The 18,521-nt window shown below is 47.4% G+C and overlaps 2 protein-coding genes across 4 annotated transcripts in view; one reads left to right on the top strand and one right to left on the bottom strand.

Annotated features, from left to right (window-relative positions):
• The window catches only part of KCTD9 (potassium channel tetramerization domain containing 9), a 35,795-nt gene extending 20,096 nt beyond the window's left edge, over window positions 1–15,699 (bottom strand). The window contains exons 1-2 of the mRNA XM_056571145.1: window positions 15,504–15,699; window positions 14,988–15,112 (exon numbers count right to left, since the gene is read on the bottom strand). Coding sequence (XP_056427120.1) covers window positions 14,988–15,112; window positions 15,504–15,551 — 173 coding nt within the window. The 5' untranslated portion in view covers window positions 15,552–15,699. The remainder of the gene's footprint in view (window positions 1–14,987; window positions 15,113–15,503) is intronic.
• Window positions 15,700–15,869: 170 nt separating this feature from the next.
• Window positions 15,870–18,521, top strand: part of CDCA2 (cell division cycle associated 2) — a 38,133-nt gene continuing 35,481 nt past the window's right edge. For 2 of the 3 annotated variants that reach the window (XM_056571143.1, XM_056571142.1), the window contains exon 1: window positions 15,870–16,055. In XM_056571143.1, coding sequence (XP_056427118.1) covers window positions 16,025–16,055 — 31 coding nt within the window. In that variant the 5' untranslated portion in view covers window positions 15,870–16,024. Of the gene's footprint in view, window positions 16,221–18,521 lie in introns of all 3 variants that reach the window. The other variant, XM_056571144.1, reaches the window with a different exon arrangement.

The raw sequence follows: 18,521 nt of genomic DNA, 5'->3' as shown, positions 1-18,521 counted from the left end.
CACCTACTGCTATGGTCCATAGGCCATAGCAGTAGATGTGACCCCGGGCCGGAGGAGCGGTGACCGGAACACTGTGGGGGCAGCAGTACAGACATACAGCCTCCAGCCGTACACTGTATATGGCTGGAAGCTGTATGTCTGTGGGGTGGGGGGAAGCTGCCTACTATTGTGGGGGGGGGGGGGGGAGCTGCCTACTATTGTGGGGGGGGGGGGGAGCTGCCTAATATTGTGGGGGGGGGGGGGAGCTGCCTAATATTGTGGGGGGGGGGGGGGGAGCTGCCTAATATTGTGGGGGGGGGAGCTGCCTAATATTGTGGGGGGGGGGGGGGGCTGCCTAATATTGTGGGGGGGAGCTGCCTAACATTGTTGGGGGGGAGCTGCCTAACATTTTTGGGGGGGAGCTGCCTAACATTGTTGGGGGGGAGCTGCCCAACATTGTTGGGGGGGAGCTGCCCAACATTGTTGGGGGGGAGCTGCCCAACATTGTTGGGGGGAGCTGCCTACAAATGTGGGGGAGCTGCCTACAAATGTGGGGGGAGCTGCCTAATATTGTGGGGGGGGGAGCTGCCTAATATTGTGGGGGGGGGAGCTGCCTAATATTGTGGGGGGGGGGGGGCTGCCTAATATTGTGGGGGGGGGGGGGCTGCCTAATATTGTGGGGGGGGGAGCTGCCTAATATTGTGGGGGGGGGGGGGGGGGAGCTGCCTAACATTGTGGGGGGGAGCTGCCTAACATTGTTGGGGGGGGAGCTGCCTAATATTGTTGGGGGAGCTGCCTAATATTGTTGGAGGGGAGCTGCCTAATATTGTTGGAGGGGAGCTGCCTACAAATGTGGGGGAGCTGCCTAATATTGTGGGGGGAGCTGCCTAATATTGTGGGGGGAGCTGCCTAATATTGTGGGGGGAGCTGCCTAATATTGTGGGGGGAGCTGCCCAATATTGTTGGGGGGAGCTGCCCAATATTGTTGGGGGGAGCTGCCCAATATTGTTGGGGGGAGCTGCCCAATATTGTTGGGGGGAGCTGCCCAATATTGTTGGGGGGAGCTGCCCAATATTGTTGGGGGGAGCTGCCCAATATTGTTGGGGGGAGCTGCCCAATATTGTTGGGGGGAGCTGCCCAATATTGTTGGGGGGAGCTGCCCAATATTGTTGGGGGGAGCTGCCCAATATTGTTGGGGGGAGCTGCCCAATATTGTTGGGGGGAGCTGCCCAATATTGTTGGGGGGAGCTGCCCAATATTGTTGGGGGGAGCTGCCCAATATTGTTGGGGGGAGCTGCCCAATATTGTTGGGGGGAGCTGCCCAATATTGTTGGGGGGAGCTGCCCAATATTGTTGGGGGGAGCTGCCCAATATTGTTGGGGGGAGCTGCCCAATATTGTTGGGGGGAGCTGCCCAATATTGTTGGGGGGAGCTGCCCAATATTGTTGGGGGGAGCTGCCCAATATTGTTGGGGGGAGCTGCCCAATATTGTTGGGGGGGGCTGCCCAATATTGTTGGGGGGGGGCTGCCCAATATTGTTGGGGGGAGCTGCCCAATATTGTTGGGGGGAGCTGCCCAATATTGTTGGGGGGAGCTGCCCAATATTGTTGGGGGGAGCTGCCCAATATTGTTGGGGGGAGCTGCCCAATATTGTTGGGGGGAGCTGCCTAATATTGTTGGGGGGGGAGCTGCCTAATATTGTGGGGGGGGGGGAGCTGCCTAATATTGTGGGGGGGGGGAGCTGCCTAATATTGTGGGGGGGGGCTGCCTAATATTGTGGGGGGGGGAGCTGCCTAATATTGTGGGGGGGGGGGAGCTGCCTAATATTGTGGGGGGGGGGGAGCTGCCTAACATTGTGGGGGGGAGCTGCCCAACATTGTTGGGGGGAGCTGCCTACAAATGTGGGGGAGCTGCCTACAAATGTGGGGGGAGCTGCCTAATATTGTGGGGGGGGGAGCTGCCTAATATTGTGGGGGGGGGGAGCTGCCTAATATTGTGGGGGGGGGGGGGGCTGCCTAATATTGTGGGGGGGGGGGGGCTGCCTAATATTGTGGGGGGGGAGCTGCCTAATATTGTGGGGGGGGGGGGGGGAGCTGCCTAACATTGTGGGGGGGAGCTGCCTAACATTGTTGGGGGGGGAGCTGCCTAATATTGTTGGGGGAGCTGCCTAATATTGTTGGGGGAGCTGCCTAATATTGTTGGAGGGGAGCTGCCTACAAATGTGGGGGAGCTGCCTAATATTGTGGGGGGAGCTGCCTAATATTGTGGGGGGAGCTGCCTAATATTGTGGGGGGAGCTGCCTGATATTGTGGGGGGAGCTGCCCAATATTGTGGGGGGAGCTGCCCAATATTGTTGGGGGGAGCTGCCCAATATTGTTGGGGGGAGCTGCCCAATATTGTTGGGGGGAGCTGCCCAATATTGTTGGGGGGAGCTGCCCAATATTGTTGGGGGGAGCTGCCCAATATTGTTGGGGGGAGCTGCCCAATATTGTTGGGGGGAGCTGCCCAATATTGTTGGGGGGAGCTGCCCAATATTGTTGGGGGGAGCTGCCCAATATTGTTGGGGGGAGCTGCCCAATATTGTTGGGGGGAGCTGCCCAATATTGTTGGGGGGAGCTGCCCAATATTGTTGGGGGGAGCTGCCCAATATTGTTGGGGGGAGCTGCCCAATATTGTTGGGGGGAGCTGCCCAATATTGTTGGGGGGAGCTGCCCAATATTGTTGGGGGGAGCTGCCCAATATTGTTGGGGGGAGCTGCCCAATATTGTTGGGGGGAGCTGCCCAATATTGTTGGGGGGAGCTGCCCAATATTGTTGGGGGGAGCTGCCCAATATTGTTGGGGGGAGCTGCCCAATATTGTTGGGGGGGGCTGCCCAATATTGTTGGGGGGAGCTGCCCAATATTGTTGGGGGGAGCTGCCCAATATTGTTGGGGGGAGCTGCCCAATATTGTTGGGGGGAGCTGCCCAATATTGTTGGGGGGAGCTGCCCAATATTGTTGGGGGGAGCTGCCCAATATTGTTGGGGGGAGCTGCCTAATATTGTTGGGGGGAGCTGCCTAATATTGTTGGGGGGGGAGCTGCCTAATATTGTGGGGGGGGGGGAGCTGCCTAATATTGTGGGGGGGGCTGCCTAATATTGTGGGGGGGGGAGCTGCCTAATATTGTGGGGGGGGGGAGCTGCCTAATATTGTGGGGGGGGGGGAGCTGCCTAACATTGTGGGGGGGAGCTGCCTAACATTGTTGGGGGGGAGCTGCCTAATATTGTTGGGGGGGAGCTGCCTAATATTGTTGGGGGGGGAGCTGCCTAATATTGTTGGGGGGGGGAGCTGCCTAATATTGTTGGGGGAGCTGCCTAATATTGTTGGAGGGGAGCTGCCTACAAATGTGGGGGAGCTGCCTAATATTGTGGGGGGAGCTGCCTAATATTGTGGGGGGAGCTGCCTAATATTGTGGGGGGAGCTGCCTAATATTGTTGGGGGGAGCTGCCTAATATTGTTGGGGGGAGCTGCCTAATATTGTTGGAGGGGAGCTGCCTACAAATGTGGGGGAGCTGCCTAATATTGTGGGGGGAGCTGCCTAATATTGTGGGGGGAGCTGCCTAATATTGTGGGGGGAGCTGCCTAATATTGTGGGGGGAGCTGCCCAATATTGTGGGGGGAGCTGCCCAATATTGTTGGGGGGAGCTGCCCAATATTGTTGGGGGGAGCTGCCCAATATTGTTGGGGGGAGCTGCCCAATATTGTTGGGGGGAGCTGCCCAATATTGTTGGGGGGAGCTGCCTAATATTGTTGGGGGGAGCTGCCTAATATTGTTGGGGGGGGAGCTGCCTAATATTGTGGGGGGGGGGGAGCTGCCTAATATTGTGGGGGGGGCTGCCTAATATTGTGGGGGGGGGAGCTGCCTAATATTGTGGGGGGGGGGAGCTGCCTAATATTGTGGGGGGGGGGGAGCTGCCTAACATTGTGGGGGGGAGCTGCCTAACATTGTTGGGGGGGAGCTGCCTAATATTGTTGGGGGGGAGCTGCCTAATATTGTTGGGGGGGGAGCTGCCTAATATTGTTGGGGGGGGGAGCTGCCTAATATTGTTGGGGGAGCTGCCTAATATTGTTGGAGGGGAGCTGCCTACAAATGTGGGGGAGCTGCCTAATATTGTGGGGGGAGCTGCCTAATATTGTGGGGGGAGCTGCCTAATATTGTGGGGGGAGCTGCCTAATATTGTTGGGGGGAGCTGCCTAATATTGTTGGGGGGAGCTGCCTAATATTGTTGGAGGGGAGCTGCCTACAAATGTGGGGGAGCTGCCTAATATTGTGGGGGGAGCTGCCTAATATTGTGGGGGGAGCTGCCTAATATTGTGGGGGGAGCTGCCTAATATTGTGGGGGGAGCTGCCCAATATTGTGGGGGGAGCTGCCCAATATTGTTGGGGGGAGCTGCCCAATATTGTTGGGGGGAGCTGCCCAATATTGTTGGGGGGAGCTGCCCAATATTGTTGGGGGGAGCTGCCCAATATTGTTGGGGGGAGCTGCCCAATATTGTTGGGGGGAGCTGCCCAATATTGTTGGGGGGAGCTGCCCAATATTGTTGGGGGGAGCTGCCCAATATTGTTGGGGGGAGCTGCCCAATATTGTTGGGGGGAGCTGCCCAATATTGTTGGGGGGAGCTGCCCAATATTGTTGGGGGGAGCTGCCCAATATTGTTGGGGGGAGCTGCCCAATATTGTTGGGGGGAGCTGCCCAATATTGTTGGGGGGAGCTGCCCAATATTGTTGGGGGGAGCTGCCCAATATTGTTGGGGGGAGCTGCCCAATATTGTTGGGGGGAGCTGCCCAATATTGTTGGGGGGAGCTGCCCAATATTGTTGGGGGGAGCTGCCCAATATTGTTGGGGGGAGCTGCCCAATATTGTTGGGGGGAGCTGCCCAATATTGTTGGGGGGAGCTGCCCAATATTGTTGGGGGGAGCTGCCCAATATTGTTGGGGGGAGCTGCCCAATATTGTTGGGGGGAGCTGCCCAATATTGTTGGGGGGAGCTGCCCAATATTGTTGGGGGGAGCTGCCCAATATTGTTGGGGGGAGCTGCCCAATATTGTTGGGGGGAGCTGCCCAATATTGTTGGGGGGGGGCTGCCCAATATTGTTGGGGGGAGCTGCCCAATATTGTTGGGGGGAGCTGCCCAATATTGTTGGGGGGAGCTGCCCAATATTGTTGGGGGGAGCTGCCCAATATTGTTGGGGGGAGCTGCCCAATATTGTTGGGGGGAGCTGCCCAATATTGTTGGGGGGAGCTGCCTAATATTGTTGGGGGGAGCTGCCTAATATTGTTGGGGGGGGAGCTGCCTAATATTGTGGGGGGGGGGGGGAGCTGCCTAATATTGTGGGGGGGGCTGCCTAATATTGTGGGGGGGGGAGCTGCCTAATATTGTGGGGGGGGGGAGCTGCCTAATATTGTGGGGGGGGGGGGAGCTGCCTAACATTGTGGGGGGGAGCTGCCTAACATTGTTGGGGGGGAGCTGCCTAACATTGTTGGGGGGGAGCTGCCTAATATTATTGGGGGGGGGAGCTGCCTAATATTGTTGGAGGGGAGCTGCCTACAAATGTGGGGGGAGCTGCCTACAAATGTGGGGGGAGCTGCCTAATATTGTGGGGGGAGCTGCCTAATATTGTTGGGGGGAGCTGCCTAATATTGTTGGGGGGAGCTGCCTAATATTGTTGGGGGGAGCTGCCTAATATTGTTGGGGGGAGCTGCCTAATATTGTTGGGGGGAGCTGCCTAATATTGTTGGGGGGAGCTGCCTAATATTGTTGGGGGGAGCTGCCTAATATTGTTGGGGGGAGCTGCCTAATATTGTTGGGGGGAGCTGCCTAATATTGTTGGGGGGAGCTGCCTAATATTGTTGGGGGGAGCTGCCTAATATTGTTGGGGGGAGCTGCCTAATATTGTTGGGGGGAGCTGCCTAATATTGTTGGGGGGAGCTGCCTAATATTGTTGGGGGGAGCTGCCTAATATTGTTGGGGGGAGCTGCCTAATATTGTTGGGGGGAGCTGCCTAATATTGTGGGGGAACTGCCTACTATTGTGGGGGAACTGCTGACCTAATGTGGGGGGGAGCTGCCTAATATTGTGGGGGAAATGCTGACCTAATGTGGGGGAGCTGCCTATTAATGTGGGGGAGCTGCCTATTAATGTGGGGGAACTCCCGACCTAATGTGGGGGAGCTGGCAATCTAATGTGGGGGAATCTAATGAGCGGAGCGCTGCATTTTACCAGAAGACGGGGAGAAGTCATTTTCGGTTTCGGTATCGGTTTCGGCCGGACATTTTTTTTTATTTCGGTTTCGTTTCGGTTCTGAAATTTCCATTTCGGTGCACCTCTAATATATATATATATATATATATATATATATATATATATACACACATATACACATACATACACACACACACACACATATACAGTGATCCCTCAACTTACAATGGCCTCAACATACAAGAGTTTCAACATATAATGGTCTTTTGTGGATCATTGTAAGTTGAAACCAGACTCAACATACAATACTACAGACAGTCCAGATCTGTGACACGTGTCAATAGCCGAAAGAACTGATCGATCAGAATGGGCATTTTACTGGTAAAACCCTTGTATTCCTGAAGTGCATGCAGTGACTGGTGTCTGGTAGCGCCCCCTACAGTACAGAGAGGTATTACATGTTCTGTACTCTTCACCTGTACCAGGGTTAGCTGCTCCTTTGGACACCAGGTGAGGGCGACTCCATGTTACTTTTTTTAGGACATTGCATGTACTGTACAGGACCCCGAAGAAGCTCCTCTCCTCTACATAGACCAGTGTTTCCCAAGCAGGGTGCCCCCAGCTGTTGCAAAACTACAACTCCCATCATGCACGGACAGCCTTTGGCTGTCCGGGCATGCTGGGAGTTGTAGTTTTCCAACAGCTGGAGGCTCCCTGCTTGGGAAACACTGACATAGACAGTGATTACAGCTCCCAGCAGATCTTTATTACTTTTATATGAAAGGATTTGCTTTATCTATATTAGTTATCTTTTTATTTTTCTTAAATTTTCACTTTTTCCTATTCTTGGATGACATTTTGGGTCTTCAGAACCAATTACCAGGTTTCCATAGAGTTCTGGTCTCAACACACAATGGTTTCAACATACAATGGTCATCCCAGAACCAATTCATATTGTAACTTGAGGGACCACTATATATATATATATATATATATATATATATATATATATATATATATATATATATATATATATATACACTTTGTTCACCTATATTTTTTTTGGGTGAGGTCTCACCATATTTGGAACCTATCAATAAGTGTGTAGCTAAGGGTCTTCATTCCTATCCCCTTAGCTAATTAGGGCTCCCCAGTGAGAATTTTTTCCCCCTAATTTGCTCCTTATCATAGGGCATATAGGAGTAAGAATAGACCAGGTTCCAGAGTGGGGCCGCCCTTATCAGGGCGTAAACTCCGCCTAGGTATAGTTATAGAAAGAGGGTTGACCAGGGAAAGTGATAGGTAGTGGCCAATCACCAACCATGGCCTATTACCCTTCCTAGGTCTTTTTCCCCCTCTTTCCCCACCTATACCCCATCCTTTATTGTGAGGTCATATGTAAATTATATTCCCTGACCTATGTGGTTGCCTATAGGGCTACTTTTGTATCGGTATTTTTGAGCAATCGGTGACTTCATGGACGCTTATCAGGTCCTGGTTTTTGTTTAATTTTGATTTGTTGATGGTTTTTCGGGGTTATTCCTCATTTTAACATAATCTAATAAAAGTTAAGTATTAGTGTTTTTCGGTGACCCCTACTTTGTTACACTAATAGCAAAACTCTAAGTCGGTGATTTTTTTTTCAAGTTCATATGTTACCTCATAGCTCCTCTGCTGCACGGACGAGTCTGGAGAACACGGCTTCTGTATAGACCAGGGGTAGGCAACCTTCGGCACTGCAGATGTTGTGGACTACATCTCCCATGATGCTCTTAAGGCCAAACTGCTGCAAAAGCATCATGGGAGATGTAGTCCAAAACATCTGCAGTGTATGTCTGGTATAGACAATTGGCTTGTGAATAAGCCATGAACGTATGATCGGTGGGGTCCGACTCATAAAAAGAAAAATCTCTGCAGCCCCTATAGGAGTGTGGCTGTGCCTGGTACTGCAGTGTGATCACTGTGCCCTCTAGGGGCAGATACTGCTCAACTAAAATTAGTATCAGGAAGTATTACTTTATTGAGAGAGTAGTGGATGCATGGGATAGCCTTCCTGCAGAAGTGGTCGCTGCAAATACAGTGAAGGAGTTTAAGCATGTATAGGATAAGCATAAGGCTATCCTTCATATAAGATAGGGATAGGTATAAGGCTATCCTTCATATAAGATAGGGATAGGTATAAGGCTATCCTTCATATAAGATAGGGATAGGTATAAGGCTATCCTTCATATAAGAGAGATAGGTATAAGGCTATCCTTCATATAAGAGAGATAGGTATAAGGCTATCCTTCATATAAGATAGAGATAGGTATAAGGCTATCCTTCATATAAGATAGAGATAGGCATAAGGCTATCCTTCATATAAGATAGAGATAGGCATAAGACTATCCTTCATATAAAATAGGGATAGATATAAGGCTATCCTTCATATAAAATAGGGATAGACATAAGGCTATCCTTCATATAAAATAGGGATAGACATAAGGCTATGCTTCATATAAAAGAATACAAATATCAAATATTGGTTGAAAGAAAACAATACAAATATCAAATATTGGTTGAAAGAAAACAATAAACAAAAAACATCCCATAAACCCTTTTCTAAACCTGCAAGAAAACAATACTCCCAACAACCATCACACCACCCTCTTAAAACACCCAAATCACTCAGTACGAATGTTCCTATACCAGCCCCTAGGAAACATTTCCCACTGGCAAAAACCCTGAAGAAAACTCTGATCAAATCCAGACCTTTATCCCACAAAACACCCCTCAAAACACCCTTCAAAACAATACCCATCGCCGGGAACCCCACATCCAAAGAAATCCCAGAAGAACTACTGGAATTTATCAAAGATGCTAAATCAGATCTGCCCTCAGGACGATTCCAAACACCGACCATATCAGAGGACGATATTTTTGAAGATTCACTCATCACTAAGCATGGAAGTCTCACACCACCAACAATAAATCAAACCAATGCAGACATTTCGACTAATCAATTTTTCACACCGTGCAACCCATCCTCACACCGGTTAGAATCTAAAGAAGACTTCACCCTACCCTCCAACCACACACTTTTATCGGAATCTTTTTTAGGGCTTCCTATAGCCCTGACCTGTACACCGGATCCACCACTTTCAACCATAGAAACAATCCACATAGCAGCGCCAATCATACCAAAAACAACAAAAAGAAAAGAAAGAGAGGAAGAAGAGGAGGAAGAAAGAGAAGCAAACAAGAAACCGTACAACAAGAAGAGAAACCCAAAAAATTATTAATGGAAGATGTCCGTAGCCCTGGACAAAATGAAATTACTCTAGACCCCATCAAAATTTTCAACCTGTCCAAAAAGATTTTAAAACCAATAGAACTAAGTGTCCTAGCAAAAGGGTCGTCCTTCTGCCCCTCAAAAACATCCAATGATTTTGATCTATTCCTAGATCTGAACAACTTCATTCGGAAAATGACTCTGAAGAGATTCTTCAACTTACCAAAAATGAACCACAATACACAGACTAAATCCAGCAAGTCTGAATATGCCCTAATATTGGATCAACCCTCCAATAGATACCGGTCTTAAACCCAGATCGATTTTCTACCCGACTCAACATCGAGGGAATTTCATAGAGACATTTATGGCCGAAGTATCAGCAGATTTTGAGAGTCTAAACACCATCAATAAAGACAAGAGACCAAACAATAAAGACAATCTGAACAGAGCTCAGAGAAAAGCAATAAAAACCTTGACAGATGATGAATCTATTATAATAAAATCAGCAGACAAAGGAGGAGGTATTGTGATTCTCGACCGTGAAAACTATATCATGGAATCAAACCGCCTATTATCTGATAAATCATTTTACGAAGTTCTACAGCAAAATCCAGCAAAATCGTATGAGAAAGAACTTACCGATTTTTTATCCAGAGGTCTGGAAGAAGGAGTCCTCAATAAACAAGAATACAACTTCATCAAGTTTTCCGAACCCGATACCCCATTATTCTATCATCTACCAAAGATCCATAAACATCCCACACAACCACCTGGGCGACCAATTATTTCTGGAATAAATTCACTCACCTCCAACCTCTCCCAATATATTGATTACCATTTACAGAAATACGTCACCACATTACCGTCCTTTACCCGTGATACCAGCGACTTCATATCCACTATAAGCAAACTTACCTGGAAAGAAAACTACACATTTCTAACCATGGATATCACATCTCTTTACACTATCATCAAACACGATCTCGGTCTAACCGCAGTCTCATACTTTCTCGAACAAGATGTTACCATGCCTATACCCCAGCGGGAATTTCTCCTGAAAGCTATTCAATTCATCCTTGAACACAATTTTTTCAAATTTAACGGAAAAACATATCGACAGCACTGTGGGACTGCGATGGGGACCCGTTTCGCACCAAGTTTTGCGAATCTTTTCATGGGAGCGTTTGAGGAACAAATCCTGTACCAAGACCCCCTGTTTTGTAACTGTATCTCATACCAGAGGTATATAGACGATATCTTTATTGTCTGGGATAAAACCATCACGAATCCCAAGGATTTCATCACATCACTAAACAATAACACGTGGAACATTCAGTTCACCCACCACCAGTATGATAACAATGCAGAATTTTTAGACGTCATGGTGTCACACAATAAAGAAAAAAAAGATCACCACTAAAACCTTTTTCAAAGCAGTAGACGGGAATAGTTATTTGGATTATTCTAGCTGCCACTATCAGAAATGGATCCAAAACATTCCATACGGCCAATTTAAGAGAATTCGGCGCAACTGCACATCGGACAAAGACTTTTTTTTACACAAAGTGAAATCTTGAACAAAAGATTTAAAGCAAAGGGATACCCTAGATCCCTGATTCAGAATAGCAAACAAAAAGCTATGAAGACTGATCAGAACACTTGTCTTCAACCAAAATGTAAAAACCTCACCACCACAGAAAGTTTGGAGAAATCCTACGCCTACAACTTTCTTACTACATACTCAACAGACCACAAAAATATAAAGAAGATTTTGGAAAAACACTGGGCCACTCTTTTACTGGACCCTTTTCTGAAAGACTGTATTCCTTCAAAACCACAGGTGACCTTCAGAAAGAATAAGTCACTTAAAAACATACTGGCACCAAGCAAACTAAAGGAACCTACAAAAACCACCTTTCTGAAAGAAGGACTAGAGGGTTCCTACAAATGTGGAACATCAGCATGCAAACACTGCACAAGCATTACGCATCGCAAGAAATCCTTTACTTCGAACATCACAGGCGAAACTTTCCCAATTAAGACCATATTAACATGTAAATCATCCTTTGTTGTCTATCTACTGGAATGCACTTGCAAAAGCCAATATATAGGCCGGACAATCCAGTGTCTTAATGCCAGATTGAATAAACACTGGTTTAATGTAAAAACTGGGTACCAACTGCACAGCGTATCACGCCATGCCTCACTAATGCACAACTGCGATTTTTCACATTTTTCTGTCACCCCGATCGAGCAGATACCAATCACTTGCCACCGACGTTATACTCAACTATGCAGGAGGGAGAACTACTGGATTTTTAAGCCAAAAACCCTTATCCCTCAGGGACTTAATGAATATATTGAAAATCCAACATAAATTATCAGGATATATTCACTCACCTTGCCGATGTCATTGTGTCCATCCGCTCTTCTCTGGATGCCGGAGTGAGTGGCTGGGCGAGCATCTACAACCTACCTACCAGGGATTCTTGATCATGCCCTGTATCCCCCAAGTGGAAATACACGATGAGGTAGGCGATTCTCGGATTGGCTAAAGCGTCTATCAGGAATTCTGAATACACCCGCCCTCTACTGCTAATCTAAGACGGATTAGGCGATGCCCTCATTGGTCCAAACGTCCACCTATCAGAAACCTCCCATCCCGCAGCATTTTTCTTCATAGACCTTACATTATCAGATAGGCAGTGATCTGATTGGTCCAACCACCCACCCTCGTCACTTAAGAAACCTATGATTGATTTGAATCATATGGTCTCTTACATTCATAATACCTATGTTTACCGCCATACAAATACCCTTCAGCTCATTGATTGGCTGAACAGCTGGCTAACTTGATCTCCCATAGGTTGAAAATGCACACCAAGTGACTATATAAACAAAGAGAAGCGCTCTCAACATCAACACAGTACGTCACCCCAATCTCACAATCTGATTGGTTGCCGACTCTACATTGAAATAAGCGGCACGTACAAATCCCGACTTACCCGTAAGGACGGTATAGTACGTCAATTAGAGTATAGATAGCCTTATACCTATCCCTATCTTATATGAAGGATCGCCTTATACTTATCCCTATCTTATATGAAGGATAACCTTATACCTATCTTATATGAAGGATAGCTTTATACTTAACCCTATCTTATATGGAGGATAGCCTTCTACCTATCCCTATTTTATATGAAGGATAGCCTTATACTTATCGCGTATCTATACTCTAATTGGCCGCCCTTTGCACATAGACAAACAGCGGCAAGCCTTAACCATGGCCATTGTGACCATGCCTCACTATCAACACTAGCTAGCCCAAGCCTCGTTCTGAGTCCGTGGCTACCATGACTAGTACGTAACTGTTAGACTATGTAAAGTGGATTTGCAATGTTTTAAGTAAATTCCAATAATTTACAAGTACCAAACACAATATTCTCTATATTGTTCTCTAAATATAACCATTTTTATTCGAAATGAATATGCAGCATCACTTTTTTCTTATGTTCAACCTTTGACCTGTGTCGGAATGTTTTTGGCGCCAGATTGTAAATATTCTTCATAAATTGTGTTTCAATAAAATATTGTTACATAATACTCTGGGTACCATCCACATTTTTGCACCATCCGAGCAGCGCCGACGAAAAGGTTTTTTTTTTCCTGTTTCTTCATACCGTACTTTGTTCCAAGACCTCTGCCGATCCCTGCGAGGACATCGGCCGCAACCCGCAGGCTGCAGCTCCGGACTACCGCTCACTACCCCAACACGGAGGGGTTACATGCATGAACCCAAGGTTCACTCAAGGTGAGCATACTACTTAATCCTTCGCTTTAATATATATCATCGGAATTACACGAGGCGCTGTCCTCCTTCTTTTGCTTTTCTATTTTACACATGCTTCATATAAGACAGAGATAGGCATAAGGCTATCCTTCATATAAGATAGGTATAAGGTTATCCTTCATATAAGATAGGGATAAGTATAAGGCGATCCTTCATATAAGATAGGGATAGGTATAAGGTTATCCTTCATATAAGATAGAGATAGGTATAAGGCTATCCTCCATATAATATAGGGATAAGTATAAGGCTATCCTTCACATAAGATAGGGATAGGCATAAGACTATCCTTCATATAAGATAGGAATAGGTATAAGGCTATTCTTCATATAAGATAGAGATAGGTATAAGACTATCCTTTATATAAGATAGAGGATGGTATAAGGCTATGCTTCATAGAAAATAGGGATCAGTATAAGGCTATCCTTCATATAAGATAGAGATCAGTATAAGACTATCCTCCATATAAGAGAGATAGGTATAAGGTTATCCTTCACATAAGATATAAAAGCAAAAGAAGGAGGACAGCGCCTCGTGTAATTCCGATGATATATATTAAAGCGAAGGATTAAGTAGTATGCTCACCTTGAGTGAACCTTGGGTTCATGCATGTAACCCCTCCGTGTTGGGGTAGTGAGCGGTAGTCCGGAGCTGCAGCCTGCGGGTTGTGGCCGATGTCCTCGCAGGGATCGGCAGAGGTCTTGGAACAAAGTACGGTATGAAGAAACAGGAACAAACCCTTTTCGTCGGCGCTGCTCGGATGGTGCAAGAAAGTGGATGGTACCCAGAGTATTATGTAACAATATTTTATTGAAACATATACAAAAAGGGTTACAGACAGGACAAGACGCGTTTCGGGAGTGAGCCCTCCCTTTCTCAATTGTGGACATATGCAGTCTGTATATGTCCACAATTGAGAAAGGGAGGGCTCACTCCCGAAACGCGTCTTGTCCTGTCTGTACCCCTTTTTGTATATGTTTCAATAAAATATTGTTACATAATACTCTGGGTACCATCCACTTTCTTGCACCATCCGAGCAGCGCCGACGAAAAGGGTTTGTTCCTGTTTCTTCATACCGTACTTTGTTTCATATAAGATATGGCCAGGGACTATTCATAGTATTCAAAATATTGGGCAGATGAGATAGGCTGACCAGTTCTTATCTACAGACACATTGTATGTTCCTATGATGTATGGACCCTCCAATACCTGAAGACCCCTTTAACATTCTACGATCACATTCACACTACGGAAATTCCAAGCTAATCCTATTCAATTCAACGGGTTTCTGCTGCACCATTCCCTTGTTGGAAGCTCCGTTGTGGAATTTGATTCCATCAGATGCAGCGGCTCTGCGCTGTAGTGAATGGGACGCAGAATCTGCACTTCATTTCTATAGTGTGAACAGAGCCTAAGTGTAAGTGACAACAGTAATCATAGCTATGGGTGACCAATGGGAACTTTGTTTCATTGCAGATCATAGACCATTGGGCGATAAGACACATACATTCTCTATACCGTATCAGCGTTCTCTAACCTGCTGCAAAACTACAACTCCCATCATGCCCCACAGCCAAAGAAGTTGTTGTTTTGGAACAGCTAGAGGACGCCGTCCTATATATAAGTGATGACCAAGTGTCTTACCTGATGAGGGCGACGTCATCGATCAGGCCCCCCTTGTCATTGTAGACGCCCACCGCGCGGATCCCAAGCTTAGAGCTGGCGAGAGAGAGGACGTCGGAGATGGTGGATCCTTGGAACGCGACCACCTGACACGGAGAGACGGAGCGTGCACGTCAATAGTAGAAAGACAAGGAAATGGCATAAAAAAAGTGACGGCTATCGTTCTGTCACTTTTGAGCGTCTCTGGCTGTTGCAAAACTACAACTCCCAGCGTGCCCGGACAGCCAACGGCTGTCCGGGCATGCTGGGAGTTGTAGTTTTGCAACAGCTGGAGGCAGCCTGGTTGGGAAACACTGACACTGATAAATTCACATTTGCAAATCTGCAGTTAATAAGTGCAAAACTACAACTCCCAGCATGCTGGGAGTTGTAGTTTTGCAACAGCTGGAGGCACCCTGATTAGGATGCAGCATGGACAAGCCCTTTAAGTGTCTATAGGTATAAATGCACCCCCCATACCCTCCCCTTTCCACTCACCCTTCCATGCCGGGCATCCCCCTTGACGAACAGGGTGACCCTCTTCATACTCGGGGTCTCCCACCCAACTCCAGCCTGCCTCTCCTGCTAACCAGGAAGACTGAGGGAGAACAACGTGACAGCGAGGAAGGCCAGCCAATCACCATCCTCCTGAGAGAACCCAGCAGCCAATCACAGCAGACCTGGGCGGGGTTAGCCGACAGCTAATGTGCGTCTCAAGTAACTTTTCATTGTCATACGTGCAGCGCCACCTGCCGTTTTCCCTTTCCAATTACCGTGTCTTCGTGGCTGCAACTGTGATCGCTAAGCCCACCATCTTTGCTGTGGGCAACAAAACTTCGCACGTCCCGAATTAAATATGGCGCTTTGTGAGTCGTTAGGCAGCAGAGCGCATGCGTCCTGACAGCGCTTGCGCTGTAGCGACGCACACATTGATTGGATGAACGATCTGGCCTTTTTTTTGTAACGGTTAACTGTATCCATCCGCAGACTTTGAGGCTCGTACAGTACGTTGTTGGGTTATGTATGACGGTCATGGACTATTAATGTCTGGTGAGACAAATAGTATTCTCTGACGCCGGATTGGGTGTTTCTGGGGAGTTAGTGGACGGGTGTTGTGTGGGACTATTTAGCTGGGCGGAGGGATCAGGCCTCGGCGCGGAAGATTTGAATTTGAATCAGAAGGAAGAGTTGTCAGCGCCGTGCGGTGCGGTCACTGTATGTATCTTTGTATCTGTCTGTGTATATATAGGTCATGTACAGTATATATCATTGTGAATATGTATATATACTCTATGTACTGTATTTGTGTATATATAATATTATGAACAGTATATATGATTGCGAAAATAATGTATGTGTATACAATCTATGTACAGGATGTGTGTATATATAGATTATGTAATATATATATATATATATATATATTGCCTATACACTTCATGCATGTGTATATAGACCATGTACAGTGTATATATATATATATATATATATATAATCTGTTCTGTATGTATATACATATACTGTACAGTAAAATCTCCCTTAGCGGACACCTCCCAATAGTGGACAGTTTTTAATTCCCCGGCAGAGTCCCATAAGACTTAATGTATTTGCACCCTCCGAATAGGGGACACTCCCAACAGCAGATGTGGATATACCCGAAAGGGGACAAAAAAACTCCTATTAGGGGACAAAAAAACTCCTATTAGGGGACAAAAAAAAAACTCCAATAGGGGACAACCAGGCTTATGTGCCGGCCCTACCCTGTACAGAGGCCGCCGCCAGGGGGGTACAGCCAATACCCCAGTAAGGGGCCCAGGCTCCCGCTGCACCCCCTGCAGAAGACCGATGTTTATACAGTGCTCTCCTGCTTCTGTACGGCCGCCGGCCACATCATTCATCTCTCTCTTCCCCCCCCCCCCCCCCCCTCGCTCGTGACACTATATTTTCCCAGTGCCAAATCATCCCCCGCCCCTTTTAAAGGACATCTGCAGCGTGATTAACACTTATCCCCTATCCACAGAATAGGGGATAAGTGTTTGATCGCGGGGGGGTCCGACCGCTGGGACCCCCTGTGATCTGTACGGGGCCGCGGCTGTCCCGTGCAGGGGGCGTGCCAGCCACAGCATGACCTTACAGCCGGCACGCCTCCTCCATACATCTCTATGGGAGAGGCGGAGAGGCAGCGTTCGTGTCTCCCCCATAGAACTGTATGGGGACGGGGAGGAGGCGGTGCGTCACCGTTGACCTCTAGGTCGACGCTACGTTACCGTGAGCGCTAATGGCGGCGCCCTGTTCGGGGGAGGGGGGGGGTCCCAGCGGTCGGACCCCTCGCAATCAAACACTTATCCCCTATCTTGTAGATAGGGGATAAGTGTATATTGCGCTGCAGTTGTCCTTTAACCCCAACATAATTTCCTCTTGATCCCCCCCCCCCCCTTTGCTATTTCATTCCCACTTTATTACCCTCTGTGCAAATTCATCGTCCCCACTTTACCACCCCCTGTGCCATTTCATTCCCCCGTTATCCCCTGTGCCACTTCATAAAGAGGAGGGTGATGAATTTATACATAGGGTAATGAGGGGGGAGGGAAGTGGCACAGGGGGGATCAAGGGGAAATGATGTGGCACAGGGGGTGATAATTTGGCACAGGGGGAATAAGGTGACACAGGGTATAAAGGGGGGGGGGGATAAGGGGTGATTAAATGACACTGAGAGATTCTACTGTAATATTGCTTTTTTATCATGTTTTATAGGTAAATACACTCAGAAATGAGTACAGGACACTATTCCGTCATTTAGAAAGATTTTTGAGCCTTTTTTCCCATTAAGGGACATCTTTCAATAGTGGACACTTTTTTTTTTTTTTTAATTCCCCGTGACTGTCCGCTATTGGGAAATTCTGCTGTATACATGTTTATATATAATCTGTACAGCTTGTATATACATATAGACCAAGTTTTTTGTTGTTTGTATACATATGTTTAGTGTGTGTGTGTATGTATGTGTATATATATATGAATTTATATATTCATTTATATCTATGCTGTATATTAATGCATAGATATACATGTCTATAATTAGGGATGTCCCGATAACATTTTTTTTAACACAGAGTACGAGTACCGATACTTTAATTCTAGTACTCGCCGATACCAAGTACGAGTACTTATATTTTAAAGGGAATCTGACCGCATAGTGACCCGGTCTCTGCCGCTGTTTACCATATGATATATGGGTCCTTGTTGTGTACAATGGAGGCGGCTGCTGTAGTATGAGCCAAGATTTCTCTCTTCTCCATTGGACAGAACAGGGAATTTGCATTGGCGGTGAGACCGATGATCACACGGTGAGCAGCGGCAGAAACCGGGTCACCTGCACCTCTACCTATAAATTCAAGTAAGTAGTATCCCCTTGCAGACATTAGCAGCAGCCCCCCGGCAGTCATTAGTAGCAGCCCCCTGTAGACAGCAACCCCCCCCCCCCCTGTAGACTGCAGGCCCACTCCCTTGTAGACA

Source organism: Hyla sarda, chromosome 4 (genome assembly GCF_029499605.1).
Source record: "Hyla sarda isolate aHylSar1 chromosome 4, aHylSar1.hap1, whole genome shotgun sequence".
Taxonomy (NCBI): domain Eukaryota; kingdom Metazoa; phylum Chordata; class Amphibia; order Anura; family Hylidae; genus Hyla; species Hyla sarda.
The sequence above is the reverse complement of the archived record's forward strand: the minus strand, read 5'-3'. Positions and strand labels throughout refer to the sequence as shown.